At 42.1% G+C, this 20,455-nt stretch overlaps 2 protein-coding genes across 2 annotated transcripts; one reads left to right on the top strand and one right to left on the bottom strand.

Moving 5' to 3' along the window:
• Window positions 1-281: 281 nt before the first annotated feature.
• On the bottom strand, window positions 282-8,347 carry ajuba (ajuba LIM protein). Its single transcript, XM_031289955.2, has 8 exons — window positions 5,422-8,347; window positions 2,951-3,052; window positions 2,710-2,777; window positions 2,525-2,587; window positions 1,638-1,768; window positions 1,338-1,389; window positions 972-1,040; window positions 282-854 (listed from the first exon to the last, which is right to left on the bottom strand). The coding sequence occupies exons 1-8, from the start codon at window positions 6,998-7,000 to the stop codon at window positions 723-725; spliced, it is 2,196 nt and encodes a 731-aa protein (XP_031145815.1). The 5' UTR covers window positions 7,001-8,347; the 3' UTR covers window positions 282-722.
• Window positions 8,348-12,108: 3,761 nt separating this feature from the next.
• mrpl52 (mitochondrial ribosomal protein L52) lies at window positions 12,109-15,376 on the top strand. The gene is made up of 5 exons (XM_031289965.2): window positions 12,109-12,234; window positions 12,607-12,676; window positions 14,540-14,607; window positions 14,903-14,967; window positions 15,058-15,376. The coding sequence occupies exons 1-5, from the start codon at window positions 12,201-12,203 to the stop codon at window positions 15,208-15,210; spliced, it is 390 nt and encodes a 129-aa protein (XP_031145825.1). The 5' UTR covers window positions 12,109-12,200; the 3' UTR covers window positions 15,211-15,376.
• The last annotated feature ends 5,079 nt before the right edge of the window (window positions 15,377-20,455 follow it).

Genomic DNA, 20,455 nt, shown 5'->3' with positions numbered 1-20,455 from the left:
GTAATGGTTAAATTTTAATATTTTAAATTTTATGTTTAGTTTAAAGGTTAGATTTTGTTGCATCCCCCCCTGCAAGTGCTGAATGTACTGAGAATTTAAGAAATGAATAAATTTAAATTGGTTCTACTACTTGATGTTTTTGATTAGTCTTTTCTCACAAAGAGGCATCATGTCCTGGCTGATAGAGTTTTGACGCCTTCAATGATGAATTTTAAGTGCAGAGGAAAAGGTAAGTTATACTGAAATTGTTTGAATTTGTCACCTAATACTTAAGTAGACCATTATCTGAACACAAATGAAAATATTTATTACAACAGAAATTACAGTATTGTATTTCCCCAAATTGTACAGCTTCATGTAACAAATTTCTTACAGTAAAGTCAAATTTAAGTGCAAAATGTTTGCTAGCGATAATATATGTACAAAACAGTTAAGCAAAATCCGTTGTTCTTCTACAGCAAACAGTAGCCACATTGGGGTAAAAGAAAAAGCAGTAGTTTCTTTTCCGTTCCCTTATAACTATGGTACAGTAATAGTACAAGAAGTACAGCAGGCAGTACATGTGACAAAAGGGTCCAAAGAAAAAGTGAATCAGTGGACATTTCTGAATGTCAGCAGTTACATCTTCAGAAAAAGTCACATGACTGAGCAAAAGCACATTGGAGAATGACAGCATGTCAAGGCCAGCTTTTTCGAAACATCCACCGCTGCATAGGTGCTGATCAGTGTGTGTTGTGAGAGGGAATGTTGTGTGTGGCGCACGCTCTGCTCATGTGACAGGAGTGGCAGAGGAGATGAGAGTCCAGAGGGAAGCACTGCGAGCCAGGCTTATCAGAGAGCTGCTTACCACACTCCTGAGGGGGGGGAAATGACAGATAAGGACAGGAATGCACACAGAGGAAGTGATGTCAGCCATCAATGCACTTCACAACAAAAGTCAGTTTGGAAAAAGAGGGACAAAGATTGCTCACCTCACAGTGGTAGCACTCAAAGTGATAGTCCTTGTTCATAGACACGACCCTGAGGATCTCTTCACTGCCCTGAGACACAAAACAAACAGAACTTAAGTTAACCGGGAGAAATGGTGTGAATCAAAACAAATCTATGCTAGACAAACAGATTTTGAAATACTCTTCTGTGATTGACTGAAACTCGTTCTTCTATATTACATTGGTTGAAAAGTTTATTTAGGAAAACTGTGTCAAGGTCGACTGAAAACAGTCTACTCCCACGTAGTGTTCAAGGTTACGTACAAGAGAAATAAATCAAACGGCCCCACCCCCCCCCCCCCCCCCACACACACACACACACACACACACAAATACACTTGTATTCACCTCAGTAGGTAAGATGGGTTGTAAACAGGCGGCGCACTTTGGGGCAAAAGTCCTGTAGGGTGATAGGAGAGCGTTTATTTACTGTAGAATCCAGCAGCACTCGCACAGTTGAGTCATGAAGGAAGTGCGATGAGTAAGCAGGACATTCTTTAAATGTTAAAACATGCAAAAAGTAAAGTGCATAACATCTTTGTTGCACATAAATATTGGTCAATAGGATAAAATAAGGACAGAAATAGCCACCAAGCTATAGTACCAGCCAGGACTCTTTCGAAACAGCATTTACAGTAAATGTCTCACTTGTTATAGTCTGCCACGCAGTAGATTTTGCTTTGATGGTCCACAGTAAAAGGCACCCCATCCAGAGCCTTCGAGCACACCATACAGCGAAAACAGGTGGGATGGTACGAGTTCCCAATAGCCTGCAGGATCTGAGAATTAAGAACGATAATTATTAAGGTCACTTAAAAGATTTTAAAACATTTCTGGTCTTGTTGTCTTTATTAGCATTTGCATTTATTTCAAAGTGGTTATCAATACATTTCACAGCAAATTTGACTAACACTGGGTCCTGATGCAGATCAACTTCTTGATGAACAGTGTATAAATTGGTTTCTGTAATTTCAATGATACAGTGGCATGATCACTAATTACAATACTTACCAACATCCTTTAGTTTGTAATCAGACCAGAAAATAGTCAATGCAGGATATGAGAATAAAGTAGTATTATTGTTATTACACTGGCCATAGACAACTTCACGGGCCTTCATTTTTCAAAACTCTTGCACCAACTTGGTTTTTGAGCATTAAACCTTTGTACACACACACACACACACACACACCTTTCTATTTTTATTATGGGTTTTATGTGGTTCAAATATGGCAAAACAGGCTAATCCCTACAGAGCCATTTCTTTATCAAAAAACCCAAGGCAAACATTCCACAAAAAAATTGCCGTGGGAACCCAAAGAGGAGCCAACAAAAAGACGTAACTGAATTTCTCTATCCTCTGGGGGGGGGGTTCTTAAAGTATTCTGGGAAACATAGGATACAAGTAACTAAAAATTACACAGGGAAGGTTAGGGTTAAAGTATACATACAGTATTTCAAATCTAGCTTAAGTCTTATGTGTTTATAGGTATTTGGGCACTTCTTCATGTAGCATGTTCTCACACACCGCTCACCTGTTCAAGGATAAGATGGCCACACACACTACACTTCTCAGCAGCAGCCTGGAATCCTGAAAACTGTAATTACAACAAAGATTGCCATTAGTAGAAAATCAATCCTTTGACTCTGAATGTGTGTGTGTGTGTGTGTGTGAGAAAGAGAGACGGATGACAAAACACGCCTTGACCTCAGCTCTTACCATGTAATCCTCTTTACAGTACACAGAGCCATTGACATTGTAGAAGTCCTTGTTTCTTAGGGTGCGTCCTGCAGAGGGAGAGATGTTTGACTCAGCAGGATAAACCCGGGACATTTTTATAGCAAATGGTTAAAAACGGTGTTTAGAAAAGGTGTTGGTGATAGAAATTCATTGCTCTTAAATACTTTAAATCATTGTTGTGTCTCTGGGGTGTGGGGTTGGGGGGGGGGGAGATACTCACCACAGGACACACAGGTGAAGCAGCGTGTGTGATAGAGGCTATCCAGAGCCTGGCAGGCATTATCCGCCCCGTACACGCCTTTCCCACACTTTACACAGGTTCCTGCCAGCACAATGGGCAAAACACAACGGACAGAAACACACATTTAGTAGAGAGTAATCGCTCAGCGGCTCTTAACACTTCGTTTACGACGCATTCCAAGAGGATGTGTCTGAAATCCAACTCCACACAAAGTGTCAACACTTGTAAATCCTCTCGTTCGCACCACCTAGGGGATTTTCACACAGTTAAAACCCAGTTACCCATGCCAGCCTGTTTGCTCATCCACTCAAGTGTCTCTGTTGAAGCTCTGTTATTAAAGGGAAACTCCACCGGATCGGACTTTTTGGCAAGTCGTTCCAGAAAATAGACGGCTCTTTCTTCTGGAGTTTTGCAGTTAAGACTTCCCTTTAAATTTTACTTTAAACCCCACAATTGGAGCAATTTGGAGATTAAATAAGATGGCACTTTTTGTCTGATGTTGGGAGCCTAAACTACTTCAGGAAACAGAATTGGTAAATTACAAACATTAGCACTTTTGCTGCTTCCTTCAAATCATTATCTAATGGTGGATAATTGTTTGGTTCCCATTTAAAGCCACTTTCTGGCCAAATTCTTACATTAACCAAACAACAAACACACCTTTCAACTCTTTTTTTCAGGTTGGTGTCAGATATGAGAACTGACATAACAGTTAGCACCAGGAAAGTGATAAGCATTTCGAGGTCAAAATTAGCACGTAAAAAACACTATAGTACCAACACTTTAAACCTTTCCAGCTAACTAACCCCTCTGTGTATTTGTCATCTAACAGAATACAGTTAAGTCTAAGTACATGTTCAGCACTAGTCAGGGCACTAAATGTAAAGTGGAAAAGTGGTGTGGTGGTCCGAGCTACAGCATTTCTGTGATCTATTTAAAGGACCTGCCTGCGTTTTTTCCTTTCTAATGTGGCTGAGGGAGTGCCACACAAATCAAGAATTCCTACACCCTTGGACAGTTCTTTCGATACAGACACAAGTCTCTGCCGAAGCCAGAAGCCAAAAAGAGCCAAGACTCAAACTCCAGGCTTTAAAAGGCGCTACATATAGAAAACGTTGGGATATAGTTGGTTTAAGTGCCTGGGGTAGCATTCAGGGACTTTTTGGGGGCCCAGGAACTGAGCACCAATGCACTAAATGAAAATGAGAAAATTAAAAATATTTGTGCATTTGTCCTCATTTCTGTGCTTATAACTAAATTATTAAGCACGAGAAGACATATTACTTGAGTAATTTTTTGTGTACTCATTATTCCTTTTAAACTTGTGGGACATAAACAGAAACTGTTTTTCCTTAGTTATTTTATGCATTAGCTCTAAATTTAGCTCTATTGTTTCTTGGTATACGGGGCAATAATTTTCATTTTTACTTTCTTTTTAATTTATTTTAAGAATTTAATATAAGGTGTGTGTGTGTGTGTGTGTGCTGAGCTCAGAGCGTCTGTCTCCATGGCTCAGAGCTTCTGATTTCTTCCTAATGGCTGAAAGGAGTACAGTATTGTATGTCCCCTCTGGGCACACATACCTGAGCAGGAAAACAGGCTACAGCACACCGCCCCTGCACACGCCAAGGCATCATTACACACACCAGGACGCACACATGACTCACACACAAACACACACTGCATTACTGTGGCCTGAAGTCACTTGGGGGAAACACACCCTGCCACACAGAACAACACACACACACACACACACATCTTCTATGACTTACAGTAATGGTCGGAGCTGTGTTTATATGGAACCATGTAATTTGTGTCTGAGTGTTACAGCAGAATTTTGCAGTTTAATGGCCATGTAGATACGCTGCATTAGCCGTCCATGTGCACCCCACTGTTGCAAATTGGCAACGCCTGCCTGAAACAACAGCTGACTCTGCCTGATGTTTTGGCTACAGGTGGGAACCTAAATCAGTATATACATATCAGTCATACATGTTCTTTTTCTTTCTTCTCTTCAGCTAAACATATCTACTTGTCTGGATCAGTTTCTGAAGCGCTCCCCCCCACCTCCTTTATGCTTTGCATGCTACAACCCTGCATGTCTCTGCAGGTTCTAAGGTACCATCCATCCATACACTCTTTCAACTATTAATCTGTCCATCTATCCATCCATACAACCCTTTCATTTAGAGAGAATCCTGTGATCTGACACCAGGCAGCGAGGAGGACAATAATAACACACTGAGGGTGGATGGTGGGTGACCCAGCGCTCTATTATGAATGCATGGGATACCGTGCATGAACAGTGTCTGCGTTGGCTCAAATTAGGGATGTAATTTTACAATTTGTGTTAAATGCAGCTCCGTTCAACTTGTATCCCGCCTACCTTTCTCCTAACTTTCCTCTTTCCACCATGTACCCTGAAAACTACTGTTAAAAAAGGATCTCACCAAAGAACTCCTGACGGTTCTCCACGGCCTCCCTTCCAGATCCGACTCCTGGATCCTCTTGAGGTTTGCCCGGCCCTCCAGCTGAGCAAGGCCCCAGTGTTGTCATGCTCGGTTTGGAAAGAGCTGTCAGGGCCAGAGACTGCTCTTTCAGCATCAGGCCCTCCAGGAGCCCCCCACCTGCCAGCGCAGCGTCTCTCAGTAGAAGTCGAGTGAGCTCTTCCTGGTACCGGGTGCCAGGCAGGTCTGAGTATCGGGCCCTGTCTCCCATCACAACCCCCTCTTTGCCTCTAACTCCTGCCTGCTGCTCTTCCCACCACTCTGGCCCAGCCTGGTAGCACGCTGCTCCTGGAGTTCCAACAGCAGGTGGGTAGGAGTGTCGGCTGTCATATGCCCCTGGACGCATCCCTCCCTCAAGGTATTGTGTCCAGGCCTCCACGGGGGTCACCCCGGCCCTGCCTGGAGCTCCATAACCAGCTGTAGAGCCCCCTGTCTGCATGGAGGGTGACTGCTGCTGTGGAGGGAGGCCTCCAGAGGCGGAGTAGCGAGAGTCATAGCCCAGGCTGATGCCACTGGTCCGGTTGCTGCTGCAGCGGCTCCCCATGGGGCTTCCTCCTCCACCACCACTGGCTGTGCTGGAGGCAAAGCTGGACCTAGGGCTGACCAGCAGCGACTCCTGGAGGCTGAATGACGAGCACGGGCTCAGAGTAGGTCCTGGGGGATAAAAGAAGCCTCCTACACCTCCTCCGGTCACATCAGATGTGCGATGTGGCGGATGAGAGAGGGATGCAGGTCTGGTGCTCTCCCACAGTTCACTGCCCGTGCTCAGGCGTTTGTAGAACATAGCCTCTTGGAGAGAGAGACGTTTGTGCCTCTCAGACTCGGAGAGGTAGCCAGGCTCTGCCATGCCCCCTCCACCACACCTGGGGGCTGACCCATAGCCCATGGAGGCAGAGTACGGTGGAAGAACAGAGAGAGGCGGCGGCTGGGAGAGGAGCTGTTGTCGTTTGACCAGCTGCTGGAGCTCCAGGGAGTAGCGCCGTTGATTGAGGGACGCCTTGGAGCCAAACGCTCCCAGAGGGTCACACTCAGGGCCCAGGCCGGACTCACGCCTCAGGTGGGAATCCATGCCTTCACCCAGGTAACAGGAAGCTCGCTGCTGGGGGGAGCGACGCCTCAGTGGTGCCAAGGTGGAAGGGTGAAGTGGTTGCTCGCCATCTTGAGGCATGGCACCCACCGTGGAGGAAGACGACGATGGGGTGAGGAGCTGAGAGGGAGGCATTCCCATCCCTCCTCCTCCTCCTCCTCCTCCTCCTCCTCTCCCACTCGCTGGAACACATACATCGCTTGTGGTTGCAGAGGCAAGCGAGAACTGGCCGGGTCTTGAGGGCGAGGCAGTTGCAGAGCTGGGAGCTGGTGGTATACTGCTGCCCCCGCCGCTGCCTCCGGAGATGCCAGTGTTGGCGTTGCTGTTATTAGAGTTGTTGGCAGAGTCCTGTTTTTTCTTTGAACTGTTGAATTTCACACTGCCCGAGTCAGTTAGCTTTAACTTCCCCAATAACTTGCTTATCGGCCTATCCATGATGAAGCCTTTTGGTGCCTGTCTGGGCAAAGTCAAGTGATACAGCTCCCCCTTTAAATTACAGATTAATGTGCTCAATACAGTGTGGGTAGATATACAGCAGAACAAAGATGTTCAAGTAAATCTACAGTTTTCACTACAACAGATGAAATGGCAGCTTTCAAATTCTTACTAAGAAATTAAAAAACTGGCCTTGAAACTAGCACAAAAGCTTAAAAAAAAAAAAAAATACCGTTATATACACACAATAAATACAAAATGGATAAATAAGACTTAAGACATTTCAGGGTGGTTACATGACTAAAGTCCTCGGAGTCATCTGGTTTGCCCAAATGTGGAAAATCCACAGGCACAGGTAGGCTGTGGTGAGAAAGAATCCATTGGATTATTAGCCAATTACTAGGTTAATAGTTCAAGTCAATCCAGCCAGGAAAAAGGAGAAACATACATCAGGACACTTCAGTGTGACCTATGGTCGTGGAGGGCCTCCTTTGTGGACCCTCATGTGGCTCCACATCTGTATCTGCATTAGTTAAACTGTCTGAAATACACTTCAGTAAAGTCGGTTTGATATCTTGGTTATCCAGTGCGGTGTGGGGGTGTCTCTCCCGTTTGAATTATCTTCTTTTTTTTTAAAGCACAAAGCGGAGATGTTCAGCGGGATGCAGGCTATCACCACTTCATGTGGGTCCAGTGTAGACAAGAAAATACATCCGTTTGTGCACAGAGAGTCGACTCACCCGACTTTTTCATCCATTCATCGCAGGGCGAAATGTGATCGGGGAAAAAAATAAATAGGCTAACGTTAACACGTTCAACTTTAACTCAGGCAACTGAAAACACACACACACACAGCACTCGCTAGACTCCTCAGTCCGTCCGTCCGTCCATCCGCCTGTGCTCGGCTGCTTTTATCAGTCCGTTTTCAAAGGAGAAATCCTGTCCGGGAAATAGTAGCGGAGAAGTTTGGAGAGAGAGAGAAGGAAATGAGGGAAACCGGTGCGCCGTTACACTTCCATCCCAGCAGACCGGTGCTGGACTAAACGAGTCGCTCGAAATAAATAAAATCCCTCCCCGTGTGCATTGCACGGTCGACAACTTTGTTTCTTTCTTTCTTCCCCCTAAATAATTACTTACCTCCCCCCTCTTTTTTAAAACAGTGTCGAGCTAACTATGCAGAGAGAGCTACTTCCGGTAACCCTTTTCAAAATGAACTTCTTCCTGGCTGGCAACCGTTATATTTAAAGGGAGACATTCAGGCAAAAACATCATTTTTCGGTTTTGAGATTTCGGGCTCTTTTGCTTATATAACATGTTTTCTTTCAGGCTACTGTAAATAAAATATCCAAAATACACATTTAGGTGTTAATTGTACTACACTACGCCAAGCACAAGATAAAGCCTCGTTTTTATAGGCTAGCTATATTTAAACATACAATTTCAGAAAACTTGTAATATAAAGATATTGTCTTAATATGCGCCTAAGTAATCAACTAGGGAAGTTGTATGGTAATAGGAGTTAAAATAATTCCCTATTCACGTGTCTCCCCTTAAACGAATTGTAGTACATCTTTCGTTTCGTTTCACATAGAATATATTTCTACCGCTTAGTATTTAGACACATTTATGTATACACAATAGTGACTCCCAAATGGTTATTATTTATTCGCTTCCTTTTGAAAGCGGCACTAGGCCTAGATATATTGCTTTTATTTTGAAGGTAGAATCAGTGAACGAAAGTCTCTTTGCGTTCTGTCGGTTTGTTCAGCTTGACGCATCACTGCTCCTTTATCAGTCAGCGGAGGTTGATTTCCCCCACAGGACCGGAACACCTTTCCATCAGCCATGGCTCTTTCGTCATTCACACGAAGAACTCCCTCAGAGGATGTGACAACAGTCCACTCCGCCAAGACCTGCCCTTTACAACATGTCCAATCACTAGATTCCGTTAGAAGCTTTCAGCCGCACAATCTTGAGCCAAATTGTCAAACCAAAATAAAAATGTTTCCACAGAGTTTCTGCCATTTAAAATAAAGACTTCTACCTACGCAATGCTATACTGAGATCATGTCTTAAGTAGTTTTCGCTTAAAATGTGTGGACAGTGGTGGAAGAAGTATTCAGATCTTTTAGTAAAAGCAGCAACAATACCACAGTTTAAAAATAATCTGCTACAGGTAAAAGTTCTGCAATCAAAGTCGTATTAACATCAAAATAAACCATTATGTTAATGTTTAGTAGACTGAGCACTGGACGTAGCCTTTTAATGTGGCTTGGCACAACCTCAAACATTGAACTGACCATGATCCAAGCCAAACCACCATAAACAACTCTGTTTTCAGAAAAGCCATTATGTAGTTTTACTCATATAACTGTAACCTCAAAATCACAACTAAAACCTAGCCTGCTGCTTTCTTGATAATGTATTCTGTTTAATTCTGTGCAAACTTTAATGTTTTAAACCAGAAAGTAACCAAGTAAAGTAGGCTAACTCAAGTAGCCTACTGTAATTACAGTACAATTTTTAGGTATGCCATTGTACTTTACATGAGTTTTTCATTTAGGCTTCTGGTATATTAGCCTATAGTTCTACTCTACACCATAAATAAGAGAAGAATATTGTACTTTTTACTCCATTACATAAATTTCAGACATATATTAGTTACTTTGCAAATTAAGATTTTCCACACAAAACATATAGGCCTATTATTAAAACACATTGTTCAAGATTAATCTCCCAACAACATCCATTAGTTATATTAGCTCCACCTTCACCAGCTACAACATTAAAGTGCTGCATACACATTCATAAATCAATACTAATACAATAATATGATATAGACCTATAATATAGCCTAACACCTTGGTAGGGGCCCATCTGCATAATGGGTATTTATACTAAGCACAATTTCAAATAGGCTACATAACCTTTACTTGTAATGGACTATTTGTTGTACATACATATTATTACTATTTTTAGTTAAATTAAAGATATAAGTGCTTCCTACACAACTTTTACACAACAACTGTAATCACTGTTATTATACATTACAGTCAAATCATATAAAACTGGGTCGTTTAGGCAACGGTACTACTTTATTGTACCACCAGCCTGTGGAATGCGCGGAGGGACACGGCGGGGTGAGGCGACTGTTGAATTTTTTCGGCGTGTCTGTCTTCTCCAAGGAGGATACAGGGTAAACATCCCGCTAATATTTCAGTACTGGCCGCATAGTCAGTCCCGTTTCCGGCCGTTTTGTGACAGTTAACGGACACACCAACACACAACAAGCCCTGATAAAGTAACTGTTTGGCCTGGCGTGTTTAAAAGGCTTGTTCTATCTGTCCCGGACCCCCCTCCATATGGAGCTTTTCATGGCCTCTGCGGTTCACCGGAGTCCCTGCAGCAGACTCTAGCGTTTACCTCACAGGCTGCGAGTGGGAACTTGCCTGAAAAGCTAACAGATAAATTCTTCTGGGCTTAGCAGTGGAGCACTTCATACAAAAACAATACTTTGAAGAGCTGCGAGAGCGGCTGTCTGCATTTCTGCTCCACAGTCATGTCTAAAATATTTAGACATGTCCTCTCCTCCACAATCTATCTCAGTATTTCCCCATTAGTGTGCATGTGTGTAATTATTTCTTCAAATGGCAGACATGCAAACACAACATTTAACAACACAGCTTAGATCTGTTCGTTTTTTGTAATTTCATTAGAAAACTGCACCCAAACTTAAGGCGGCACTTTTTTTTCTTTCTTTTTTTAAGTTGGGGGTCTCATGAGAGACAGGTAAAAAATAATGTTCAAAATTGAAGGCTCTGATATCCTGACTTTAAGTCCAAAGCATGGGTCAAGCTTTAAAAACCCTGTGTCATACAGTTCCTGTAATGCAACTCAATAACATCCCTCATTAGTCCAGTGGTTCCAAAGTTACGGGTCGGGGTCACCCAAGGGGTCCCAAAATAAATCGTAAGGGTACAAAGTGGAACCACTGCATTAGACCCTTCCTGTCTGATTAAAACCCATGTCTTTCAAAACGTCTCAGTCTCCAGTCTCAAATTGAGGTAACCCTAATGACATCACTATATGACATTATCAGACATATCCTACTACCTTAGACTTGACAAAGCTCACCCAGAGCCTCAGGCTGAAAAATACTCCTCATGATGAGCCTCTTGACTTTGACATGTAAAATTAGTGGAGTGCTCCTTTAATGTGTTAAGGCAATCCCTAATAGCTTATTTCTTTTCCACTATAGCCTCTTTGCAGATAAGCAGCACTGTCAATAGCATGTAGGCCTACTTTATGTTGAACAGGGCTAAAAGCAAAGCAGAGCAGTTTTATGTAGCGTATATAGCCTATTAGGTAAACTCAGTGTGTTTTACATTAAAATCATATAGCAACAGGTAACATGTACAGTAGACAAAGGGAAAAAGTCTATTTCAATGATGATCTCCAATGGTATGGCCCTGTTATGGGGGCCCTGGGGCAAAAGAATTGGCTGTTGGGCCCCTATTGGACTGTAAATGCCACTACCACCCCTCTGCCCTCTGTTGCCTCAGTGCACAGAGCAGACTATGCATCTCTATTTAGCTTGTAGTGCTGGACTGTTTTTGTATTGTTGTCAGAATCAGAAATACTTTAATAATCCCAGGGGGAAATTATTATTGTTACAAACTCCAGATATACAAACAACATATATTATACAGACAACATATATATTAGGAACAGAATATAAATATATATATATAGAGCTCGTTTGCTCATTGTTAAAATTTTAGAAAATGAATGGAAACAGGTTTGAATGACTGAATAAAGAGCGAACAGAGTTTTAACATCAAAACAATGTGTAAAATATATGTGAAAATAATCCAAGATAATTTATTGTCACTTTCAGAGCAGAAATCAGAAATAATTAAGATAGTTCTGGACGCTGCTAGGAGCTAGATACTGCACTGAGGGAGGAATCTGGGTCTGGGTAATAGTATGGTCAATGTCCTGAATGTGATTAATTTGGGTGGATACTAAATAAAATTCACCAATAGAAAAAGGTGGCACAGTAAAAGACTAGTCCCAGAAGGTGGCAGCAATGCAACATTACGGATGCCGGCTGCCGTAAAACTCCAAAGAAGAAGAAGAGCCAGAAGAACAGTGCATCTTTAGCCCCACCTGGTGGTCAATATAGAAGTGTGCAGACAACATGGCGGCCCCCGTGAGGACATTGTGCTGTTCAGGTGAGCCAGAGGTTATTCACTAAATCTGTTGTGTGTGTGAGGTCCGTTATAACTTTAAAGTTGAGCTTCGCTGCTGTAAATATCGTCTTGTACTACCGCTGCCTGTTTGAATAAGCACCGTAACGGTAAATGCAATAACGAGCATCAAGGCTAACACTGCTGCTAACAGTGCTGTCATGCAAACTCTTTAATAAAGCTGCTTTTATTCTGTTTATGGATATTTTTGCACGATTTTGCTCAACTGACAGAGAAAGTATCACATACGCATGTTTTTACGTATAAAATGGAGTCACCAAAGTGTGCCCTGGGTGTGTAGAGGTGACTTCAGGGCTGTTTTGTCTCTGTACTGTACTTGTACTTGTTGTTTTCCAGTGTTGAGGCAATCCAGCAGGCAGTTCAGCACGACATGTGGAGTACAGGCCGGAGAGAAATGGAGGAAAGAGTAAGTTAACTTTTGAATCACTAATTTTGTGTCCCATCCCTTAACTTATTTTTTTTTTTTAGCATGCAATGCGCTCACAATGGAAAAATGACAACACATACACATAAAAGTGAGTATGCACAGGCCTACTAAGGATGCTTGTTTTTTGAGTGATGCTGTATGAGGCTGCATTAGCTATATACTTTTTTTCACAGCAGACATTGTGGCTTATCATTACATGTTACATTACAACTGCTATATATGTCAGAGGTCGCACGCCTCTGGAGCAACTGTCTTGCTCAGGAGCACATTGGTATTGCAGTGGGAATCACAGTATTGCAGTGGGAATCGAACCCAGGTCTCCCATACCAAAGGCATGTGTCATATCCACTGCGCCATCACCACCCCTTATCATTGTAGGAAAAGCCCAAATGTAATAACTGATTACATTAAAAATGACTAAATTCCTGATTGTACACCTCAAAGTCTGTTTACATGTCTTGGGTAGTATGACTGCATATGCTAAAACAGGTTGTATAAAGTGTTTTGTAGATTACATGTAATTTAACTGACGCTTTTATCCAAAGCGACTTCCAATTTAGTGCTTTCAACCCTGAAGGTGCAAACTCCAGATAACAACTAGTAGGTGCAAGTACATTAGCTTTAAATAAGAAAAACTACAAAGAGCCATATGAAAGTGCAGCTTTAAGAATATGTGTATATATATCTTTTTTTCTTTTTTCTTTTAAACCGAGATGCAGTTGGAAGAGATGTGTTTTTAGTCTTCGGCGGAAAATGCGTAGGCTTTCGGCCGTCTTGATGTCAATAGGGAGCTCATTCCACCATTTAGGAGCCAGGACAGCAGGGGTTTCGTTGAGTGATTAGTTGTCCCTCGCTGTGAGGGGGCAGCAAGCAGGTTGACTGATGCAGAGCGGAGTGCGCGGGTTGGGGTATTGGGTTTGACCATGTCCTGGATGTAAGCTGGGGCTGATCCGTTCGTGGCCCTATATGCGAGTATTAGTGTCTTGAAGCGGATGCGGGCAGCAATTGGTAACCAGTGAAGAGAGCGGAGGAGCGGTGTAGTGTGAGAGAGGTGGAAGACAAGTCAAGCTGTTGCGTTCTGAATGAGCTGCAGGGGTCAGATGGCACATGCAAGCAGGCCAATCAGGAGGGAGTTGCAGTAGTCTAGACGTGAGATGACTAGAGCCTGAACCAGAACCTGAGCTGCCTTCTGCGTTAGAAGGGGACGTATCCTTCTGATGCTATGCAGCATGTATCTACACGATCCGGTAGTTGCAGCAATGTTGGCAGTGAAGGAGAGTTGGGCGTCAAGTGTCACACCCAGGTTTCTAGCAGTTTGGGTGGGGACTACCACAGAGTTGTCAATTGTTATACTCCGGTCCTGGGTAGAAGAGCTTTTCCCTGGAAGGAAAAGGAGCTCAGTCTTGTCAAGGTTGAGTTTCAGATGGTGTGTGTGGACATCTAAGAAGAAATGTCAGTCAGACAGGCCGAGATATGTGCTGCTATTTGCGTTTCAGACTCCGGAAAGGAGAGTCGGGTTAGTTGGGTGTCATCTGCGTAGCTTTGATAAGAAAAGCCGTGCGAGTGAATGACAGACCCGAGAGAGTTGGTGTACAGAGAAAAGATGAGGGGACCCAGGACTGATCCCTGAGGAACCCCAGTTTTGAGTGGGCAAGGTTCTGAGATAGCTCCTCTCTACTTACTAACTTTTGTGCATCATGACCATATTGCTATGAAGCAAAACATTTGCTGAGTAGCTCCTATTAGCCAAAAGTCCTCCCATTCTCTGCATTTGTTTTCCAGCAACACTTCCCTCATCACTATCCCATTGTTTAATTTCATAACGTTTTTGTTTGCTTGCAGACATGGACTTTCCCGAAGCGGCACAGAATATGGCCCTCTGACAGATCTGCCTGATTGGTCCTTTGCCGGTATTGTTTATTTTAGGCTTGAGTTTTTTTATGGAGTCACAGATATTACATGGTATTTTCAAGCAACAGAGGCTTAATTCAGAGCTCACAAAAGGTCAACAGTGACTCACGCTCTTTATTTCTATAATTTAGTTCACTTGACTTGATTCACTTCATCTTTTTAAAATCAGGGTAATTTAGCTAATGCCTCTCATCTGCTTGCGATAGTTAGTGAAAAAGGTTACCATGTTTTGATCTGTTTCTTGCGCATTTTGTAATTTCTTTTGTGTTTTTTATTGTTTGTGTATCTGGACAGATGGGAGACTGGCACCTCCAATGAAGGGACAGCTGAGAAGAAAGCAAGAGAGGGAAGTTTTAGCAGTGAGTATCAACATATTTGCCTTTTTTCATCATCTTCTTTCTGTGTTTCTTCCATGCTTTTGTCTGTAACCTTGGCGATCTTTCTTGCAGAGACGTATCGTGATGCTGAACTCGGAGGTGGACAGAGGGATGGAGGCGTGGAGCGAAAAACAGGAAGAAGCCAAAAGAATGGAGGAGCACAAAAAGTCTCTTTTACTCAAACCTAAAGGGAAGTTGTTAATGAAGAAACAATCTAAAAGTTAGAATCTTTGTAATCATGTTGCCATGTCCTTATGCTGAACAATATGTTGATGTCAGTCTATTGAATATATTTATGAGGACTTGTGGGTTTTCGCCTGCTTTACCGTTTGTGTTTTTCACTATTCGTGGATTTCTGCAATAAATGTTATGATTTATACTTTAAATATGATTCTGTTATGATCGTGAATTTGTGGGCTGGATAATTTTATAGATTAATTCTGAGTTTCTCTCAGCTTCCACTAGAATGCAGCATTTATCCTTTTGTAAGGCAGTGGGAAGGGCTCAAACGCCATTTTGTCTGGTGTTGAGTTTTGTTGGGCATGCAGAGGAAGGGAGGAGCTGACGAACATAAAGTAGCTCTGATTCAGGACCTTGCTGTGTATGAGTGAGTGTTTAAAGAGAGGGGTTCACACCTTGGCATGCTGTAGTAACTCAATGTTATTACTCGAAATACATGATGAATGTTCGCTCAAGACCACCTCGGTGAAGCAGCTTAGTTAAGTTTAAGTGGAGAGCCAATAAAAAAGAAGTTATGACGCCATCATTAGAATAACATGAAATGACAATTTACACGATTTTAGTAACAAGAATGAAGACAAATCTGTTCCAAGATTAAAACTTCTTGTGGATAGAAAGGGGTGTCTCAGGCAAAAGTTGGGCTCATATCAAGCTTTGTGTTACTTATTTAAAGCAACCTACTTTTAGTTGGGCATCTCTACCAACACAGAGGAAAAAGTAAATTGTAAATGTGCCGTTCTGCAGCCTGGTGTCTGGAAAGATGATTAGCTGGCTGCAGCCAAGTTGGCTGAATGTTGCATCTCACCGCGAAAGTGATATTTTTTTCTTCTATCGGCTCAAATTTTAAGCTTCGTGAAGTCTTAATCAAGCTGCAGAAACACTTGTCTTTTGCATCATTTTATTTTAAAACCAGAAAACATAAATTAGATTTTGTTCTTTGCGAAATCTAATTTAATTTCTTCTGTGTTTTAAAGTTTTTTTGAGTAAGTGGCTCCTGCAGGGACTTGAATCTTTTCTACCTCCTATAAAAAAGCATTATTGCCACAAGAGAATCAACGGTACTTTTTGTCGTATGAATTTATGGTGTAAAGGGACATTTTGCAGAGACGCTGAGCAGCTGTGCCTTTGTAAAGTCAGCAGTAATTTAGTGTGACTTTGACTTATAAACAGACTATTTACAAAATGAGGTAACCCTCTCCTTGCCCTCACTTTTGCTTTCTGCTCCCATCCTCCTCATGTCTTTCTCTCCCTCCATCTGCCTCTTTTTCTTCTCTCTCTCTTTTTGTCTTGTTGCAGACTTCAGCAAAGCCCCACTGTAATTAGGGCTGCTAGCCGCTGAGTTGCAGATTCTTTTCTGTGGAGATGGGAGTTTTTTCCCCCTCCTCTGTTTGAAAAAGTCTTAACTTTTTTATACAGTCGACCAAAGGAGCTGACTGTTTGTTACAGAAGTGTGGGAGGACATTGAACAGGCCACAGAGGGTATTAAAGTGTTGTAAGAAATGTCAAGGTGCAAGGTGACATTTTTCATTCACACGCACATCCTCACACCTGCACCATCAAAGACCTCCAACTGCACCTACAGTGAGAAATGTGACTCCTCATTCTTTCTCTTTACGCACCATTTTTTCACATCCTGCTTTTCTGTGAATGTCTTTCTCCTCAACAACCTCTCCTCCGACTCCTCCCATCCTCCCCCATCTCTCCCTTCCTCTCCTCGTGTTGTTTTGGTTTTGGGGAAATGAGAACCAGATGTTGCTTATTGTGCAGAAGCCAGATGTGGCTGCATTTGGAGATTAGCTGACAGGCCTCTGTAGTTTTATCCGCAGACCAGAAATGGGGTGGGTTTCCTGGCAGATAGGACTGGGATGGGGGTCCAGGAGGATGAGCAGTGCCCCGGTGCAGAGTCGGGTGTGGGGGGTTGTGTAGAGGGTCTGATTCAGCAACTCTGTTCCCAAAGACCGCTTCCTGACCTGGGTGTTCCTGGAGTATGGGGCACATTGGGTAGCAAAATTACACAGCCTGAACATTTCGAACTGTGCATGACTATGAGAACTGGCACTGCAGGCTGCAATTATCTTTGTTTGTTGCTGGATGGACAGTAAACCACGTGGATTCCTTGGTCCTTGGGATATTTGTTTGCTTTTTATGCAACTGAATTAGTATTTTTTTGGCATCAGGACAGCTTATTTTCACTTGTGTTTCATATCAGCTTGTTAAAATGCTTCTGCTTCAGTGGGAGTTTGTTCTGTAGAAGATAAAGATGAGATTTGAAGTAGGGGAAGTAGTACTTACATCCTTTACTTAAGTGCAAGTTCCAATAAGTAAAAGTTAGTTTTAACTTCTTTATATTCAGTTAGCTAGTTTAGTCCAGTGGTTCCCAACCTGAGGGTCAAGCCCCTCCAAAGGATCACAAGATAAATCTGGGGGGTTGTGAGATGATTATTGGGGGAGAAAAAAAGATTGAAGAAGTTCTGCCACACAAATTTGTATTCATATTTTGGAAATATTGGATAGTTTGACCTCTTTGGGCCTTAAACCATTATTGAAACCATGTGAGAAGTTTAGAGGAGAAATACATCATTACCGTCTATGGTATACATAGACGATAAGTCCCAAATACTGTAGACAATACTTTATTGTAAGGGGTAATAAACCAAAAAAGGTTGGGAATGACTGGCTTAATATATACCATTTATTTATACTTTTTTAAGCTTATATGTTTATAATGTAAAATTAATTTGAAACATAGTAACTATAGCTGTCTGATAAATACAGACAGTTTAAAGTGCAGTATTTGAAATCAGCATCAAATGGAAATACTCAAGTAAGTACCTCAAAAGTACACTACTTGAGTAAATGTACTTAGTTTGCAGCACTGGAAGTCAGGCAAAACAAGAAAATGAAGAGAAAAAGTTACAGTAGAAAGTAAATGGTGCCATACAGTAGGTCACCCAAACAAAGTCTCAGGTTGAATTGCATGCAGCTGTCCTGGCCACTTCCTGCCTGGCACGGAGAAGGAGGGCTGAGCTCGATTGTTGTTCCTGCACCACCCTGCCAGACTGCATGAGTTCAACATTAAAATGGCTGACAGAGAGGGAGAGAAAGTGTGGGGGAGAAAGAGGAATAGAAGCCATCATGGCTGCCAGAGGTCTCATCTGTGTTCATGTCCGTGAACTACAAGACGGAGAGCAGATGCTTGGCAGATAAACTTGTAGCACCTCTGAACAGGCATCCAGATTTCTGCGAGAAATGGCCAGAATAAGGTGACAAATATGTGCCTGTCTAATTCTGTGGAGTTATTTTCCCTCCCCCTTCCTGATCAGCAACATATTTTACAACATTAAACATGATTAGATCTTGTCTGACTGCTCCCCTGTGTGTCCGCCCACCAAGATGGCATCACAAACACAACTTAAAAGTCAAACTCTTTAACAGGGCTGTGGGGAAAAAAGAACAGGCACAGAGGAAGGTTTCTGGCAACATTATACTTTCACAGGACCCAGTTTCCTCATAATTTCCTAGAAAGAAACGGTGAATCCTTAGAAAGGTTCCTGGAAACAACTACAGAATGTAATTTTGTTATAAATTATAGGGATCATGAAGACATTGTTAAATTGGTACACTACCAATTAATTAATCCCAAAACCTGGGGCTCGGAACCATAGGGTCATCCAGTAAATGTAAGGGGTTGTGAGACAATTAACAGGATAGGAAAGCAGGAAAAAAAAGATCTGCTGCACAAAATATATGTCCTTTAATCTTTGCCTTTTTCTTGTGAATTACTGTATAACATCACCTCTTTATCTTCAGGCCTTAAAAAACGACTCACTTTTAATTTTTGTTAAGCTTGTTCATAACACAACAAAGTAGATATTGCCTCATTTCAAGGGGTCATAAGCTAAAAGGATGGTACCCACAGACCTAGAGAGTGTTTCAGTCAATGTACAGCAGCATCTTACAAATATGGAGAGTAATTATAAATTAATTTATGATGATTTTAGTAGCTCTTTTTAGGTAATACCTCTGTATTGCTTCAACTGCCGATAGGTTAAATAACTATCTCAGAACAGTTCCAGGAAACTCCCTATGAAATTGTTAGGGAATAGACAAAATTGTCCTTTTTGGAGGTCAGGGTCAACTACACAGAAGCAGCTCTGAAACTGAATAGAAAGAAATTAAACCCATGCAGGGATTTCTCTGCCCGCCCCGTTGGTACAGTCTTTAAATGTCCCTTATTCTCTATTCCCATGTGAATAAACTCTGCACCCTTTGCAAAGTCTTTATAATGTTGTAACTAATTACTGTATTCATTACTGTAATTCATTTGATAATTCTTTCTAGATGTAAACCATCAGTAAGAACACATTTTGGTGTGTAGAAAATCCCTTGGGCTGCTATTTATCCTCTCTCTTTGGTAATAATGCTATTATAACGTATTCCAGCAGCATCTGTGTATCCATCTGTGATACAGTGGAGCAGTGGACGTTTCTCTAGAAAGATAGATTGGTCAAAACTATTGTTATTGTGCACGAGAGAGCTTCACTGAGACGAATGGAAACACCAGGTGACAGAGGGAGAAAGAGACTGTTTGGCCAGTGGAAGGAGGCAAGTGGATGAACAGATGTGAGTAGAAAAAAATGGAAACGTTGGGGTCAGTCAGGTTAGTTTACAGTAGATTCATAATCCACAGAGGCTGCACTTAGTGCTAAAATGTCTCTTCTAGTGTCTCACAAACTGACATGCAGAGATAGTTGAAGCCTGACCTGTTCACAATCAAGCTTAATTATAAATCTGTAATCTGTAAAAGAGGTAAGATTATTTCTTTTTTCCTCTGTGGTGTTTTGCCTAATGGCCACAGAGAGGATGTTTGCATTTACATTAAAGAGCAACTTTGAACCAGCTAAAAATCTAGTTTTTGCTGCCCTCGAGTGGTTTAACTTTCCGCCTTGTTGCAGTGATGTGTACTTCAGGGTGTGTCAGTGTATTGTGACATCACTGTTGCATTCTTGCTCAAGAGCACTTTAATCTCTTTGATTTGATCTTAACCAGTGGAGGTTAAACTGTATTCATAAGGCACTTTTTATGAAGTCATGGAACACAAAGCACTTTGCAAAAAGAGTGTAAATAGTTAAAGGTATTCACGTATTCTGGAAAATGTCATTTACATGAAAATAGTTTTTTTGAGAGATCAAACCGTAATTGCAAAAAATCTGGTTGGTATGCAGTTTTC

This window comes from Sander lucioperca, chromosome 17 (genome assembly GCF_008315115.2).
Source record: "Sander lucioperca isolate FBNREF2018 chromosome 17, SLUC_FBN_1.2, whole genome shotgun sequence".
Lineage (NCBI taxonomy): Eukaryota > Metazoa > Chordata > Actinopteri > Perciformes > Percidae > Sander > Sander lucioperca.
Note: the sequence above shows the minus strand (reverse complement) of the source record. Positions and strands in the feature narration are given on the sequence as shown.

Bases quoted from the DNA above. Each gene is read 5' to 3' on its own strand.
- ajuba (XM_031289955.2), bottom strand. From the start codon at position 7,000: ATGGATAGGCCGATAAGCAAGTTATTGGGGAAGTTAAAGCTAACTGAC. The intron at 2,588-2,709 runs GTAAGAGCTGAG...TTGTAATTACAG, and splicing joins ACTGTAAAGAGGATTACATG to TTTTCAGGATTCCAGGCTGC. The intron at 1,390-1,637 runs GTGAGACATTTA...ATCACCCTACAG, and splicing joins TGCGTGGCAGACTATAACAA to GACTTTTGCCCCAAAGTGCG.
- mrpl52 (XM_031289965.2), top strand. From the start codon at position 12,201: ATGGCGGCCCCCGTGAGGACATTGTGCTGTTCAG. The intron at 12,235-12,606 runs GTGAGCCAGAGG...GTTGTTTTCCAG, and splicing joins GAGGACATTGTGCTGTTCAG to TGTTGAGGCAATCCAGCAGG. The intron at 14,608-14,902 runs GTATTGTTTATT...GTATCTGGACAG, and splicing joins GCCTGATTGGTCCTTTGCCG to ATGGGAGACTGGCACCTCCA.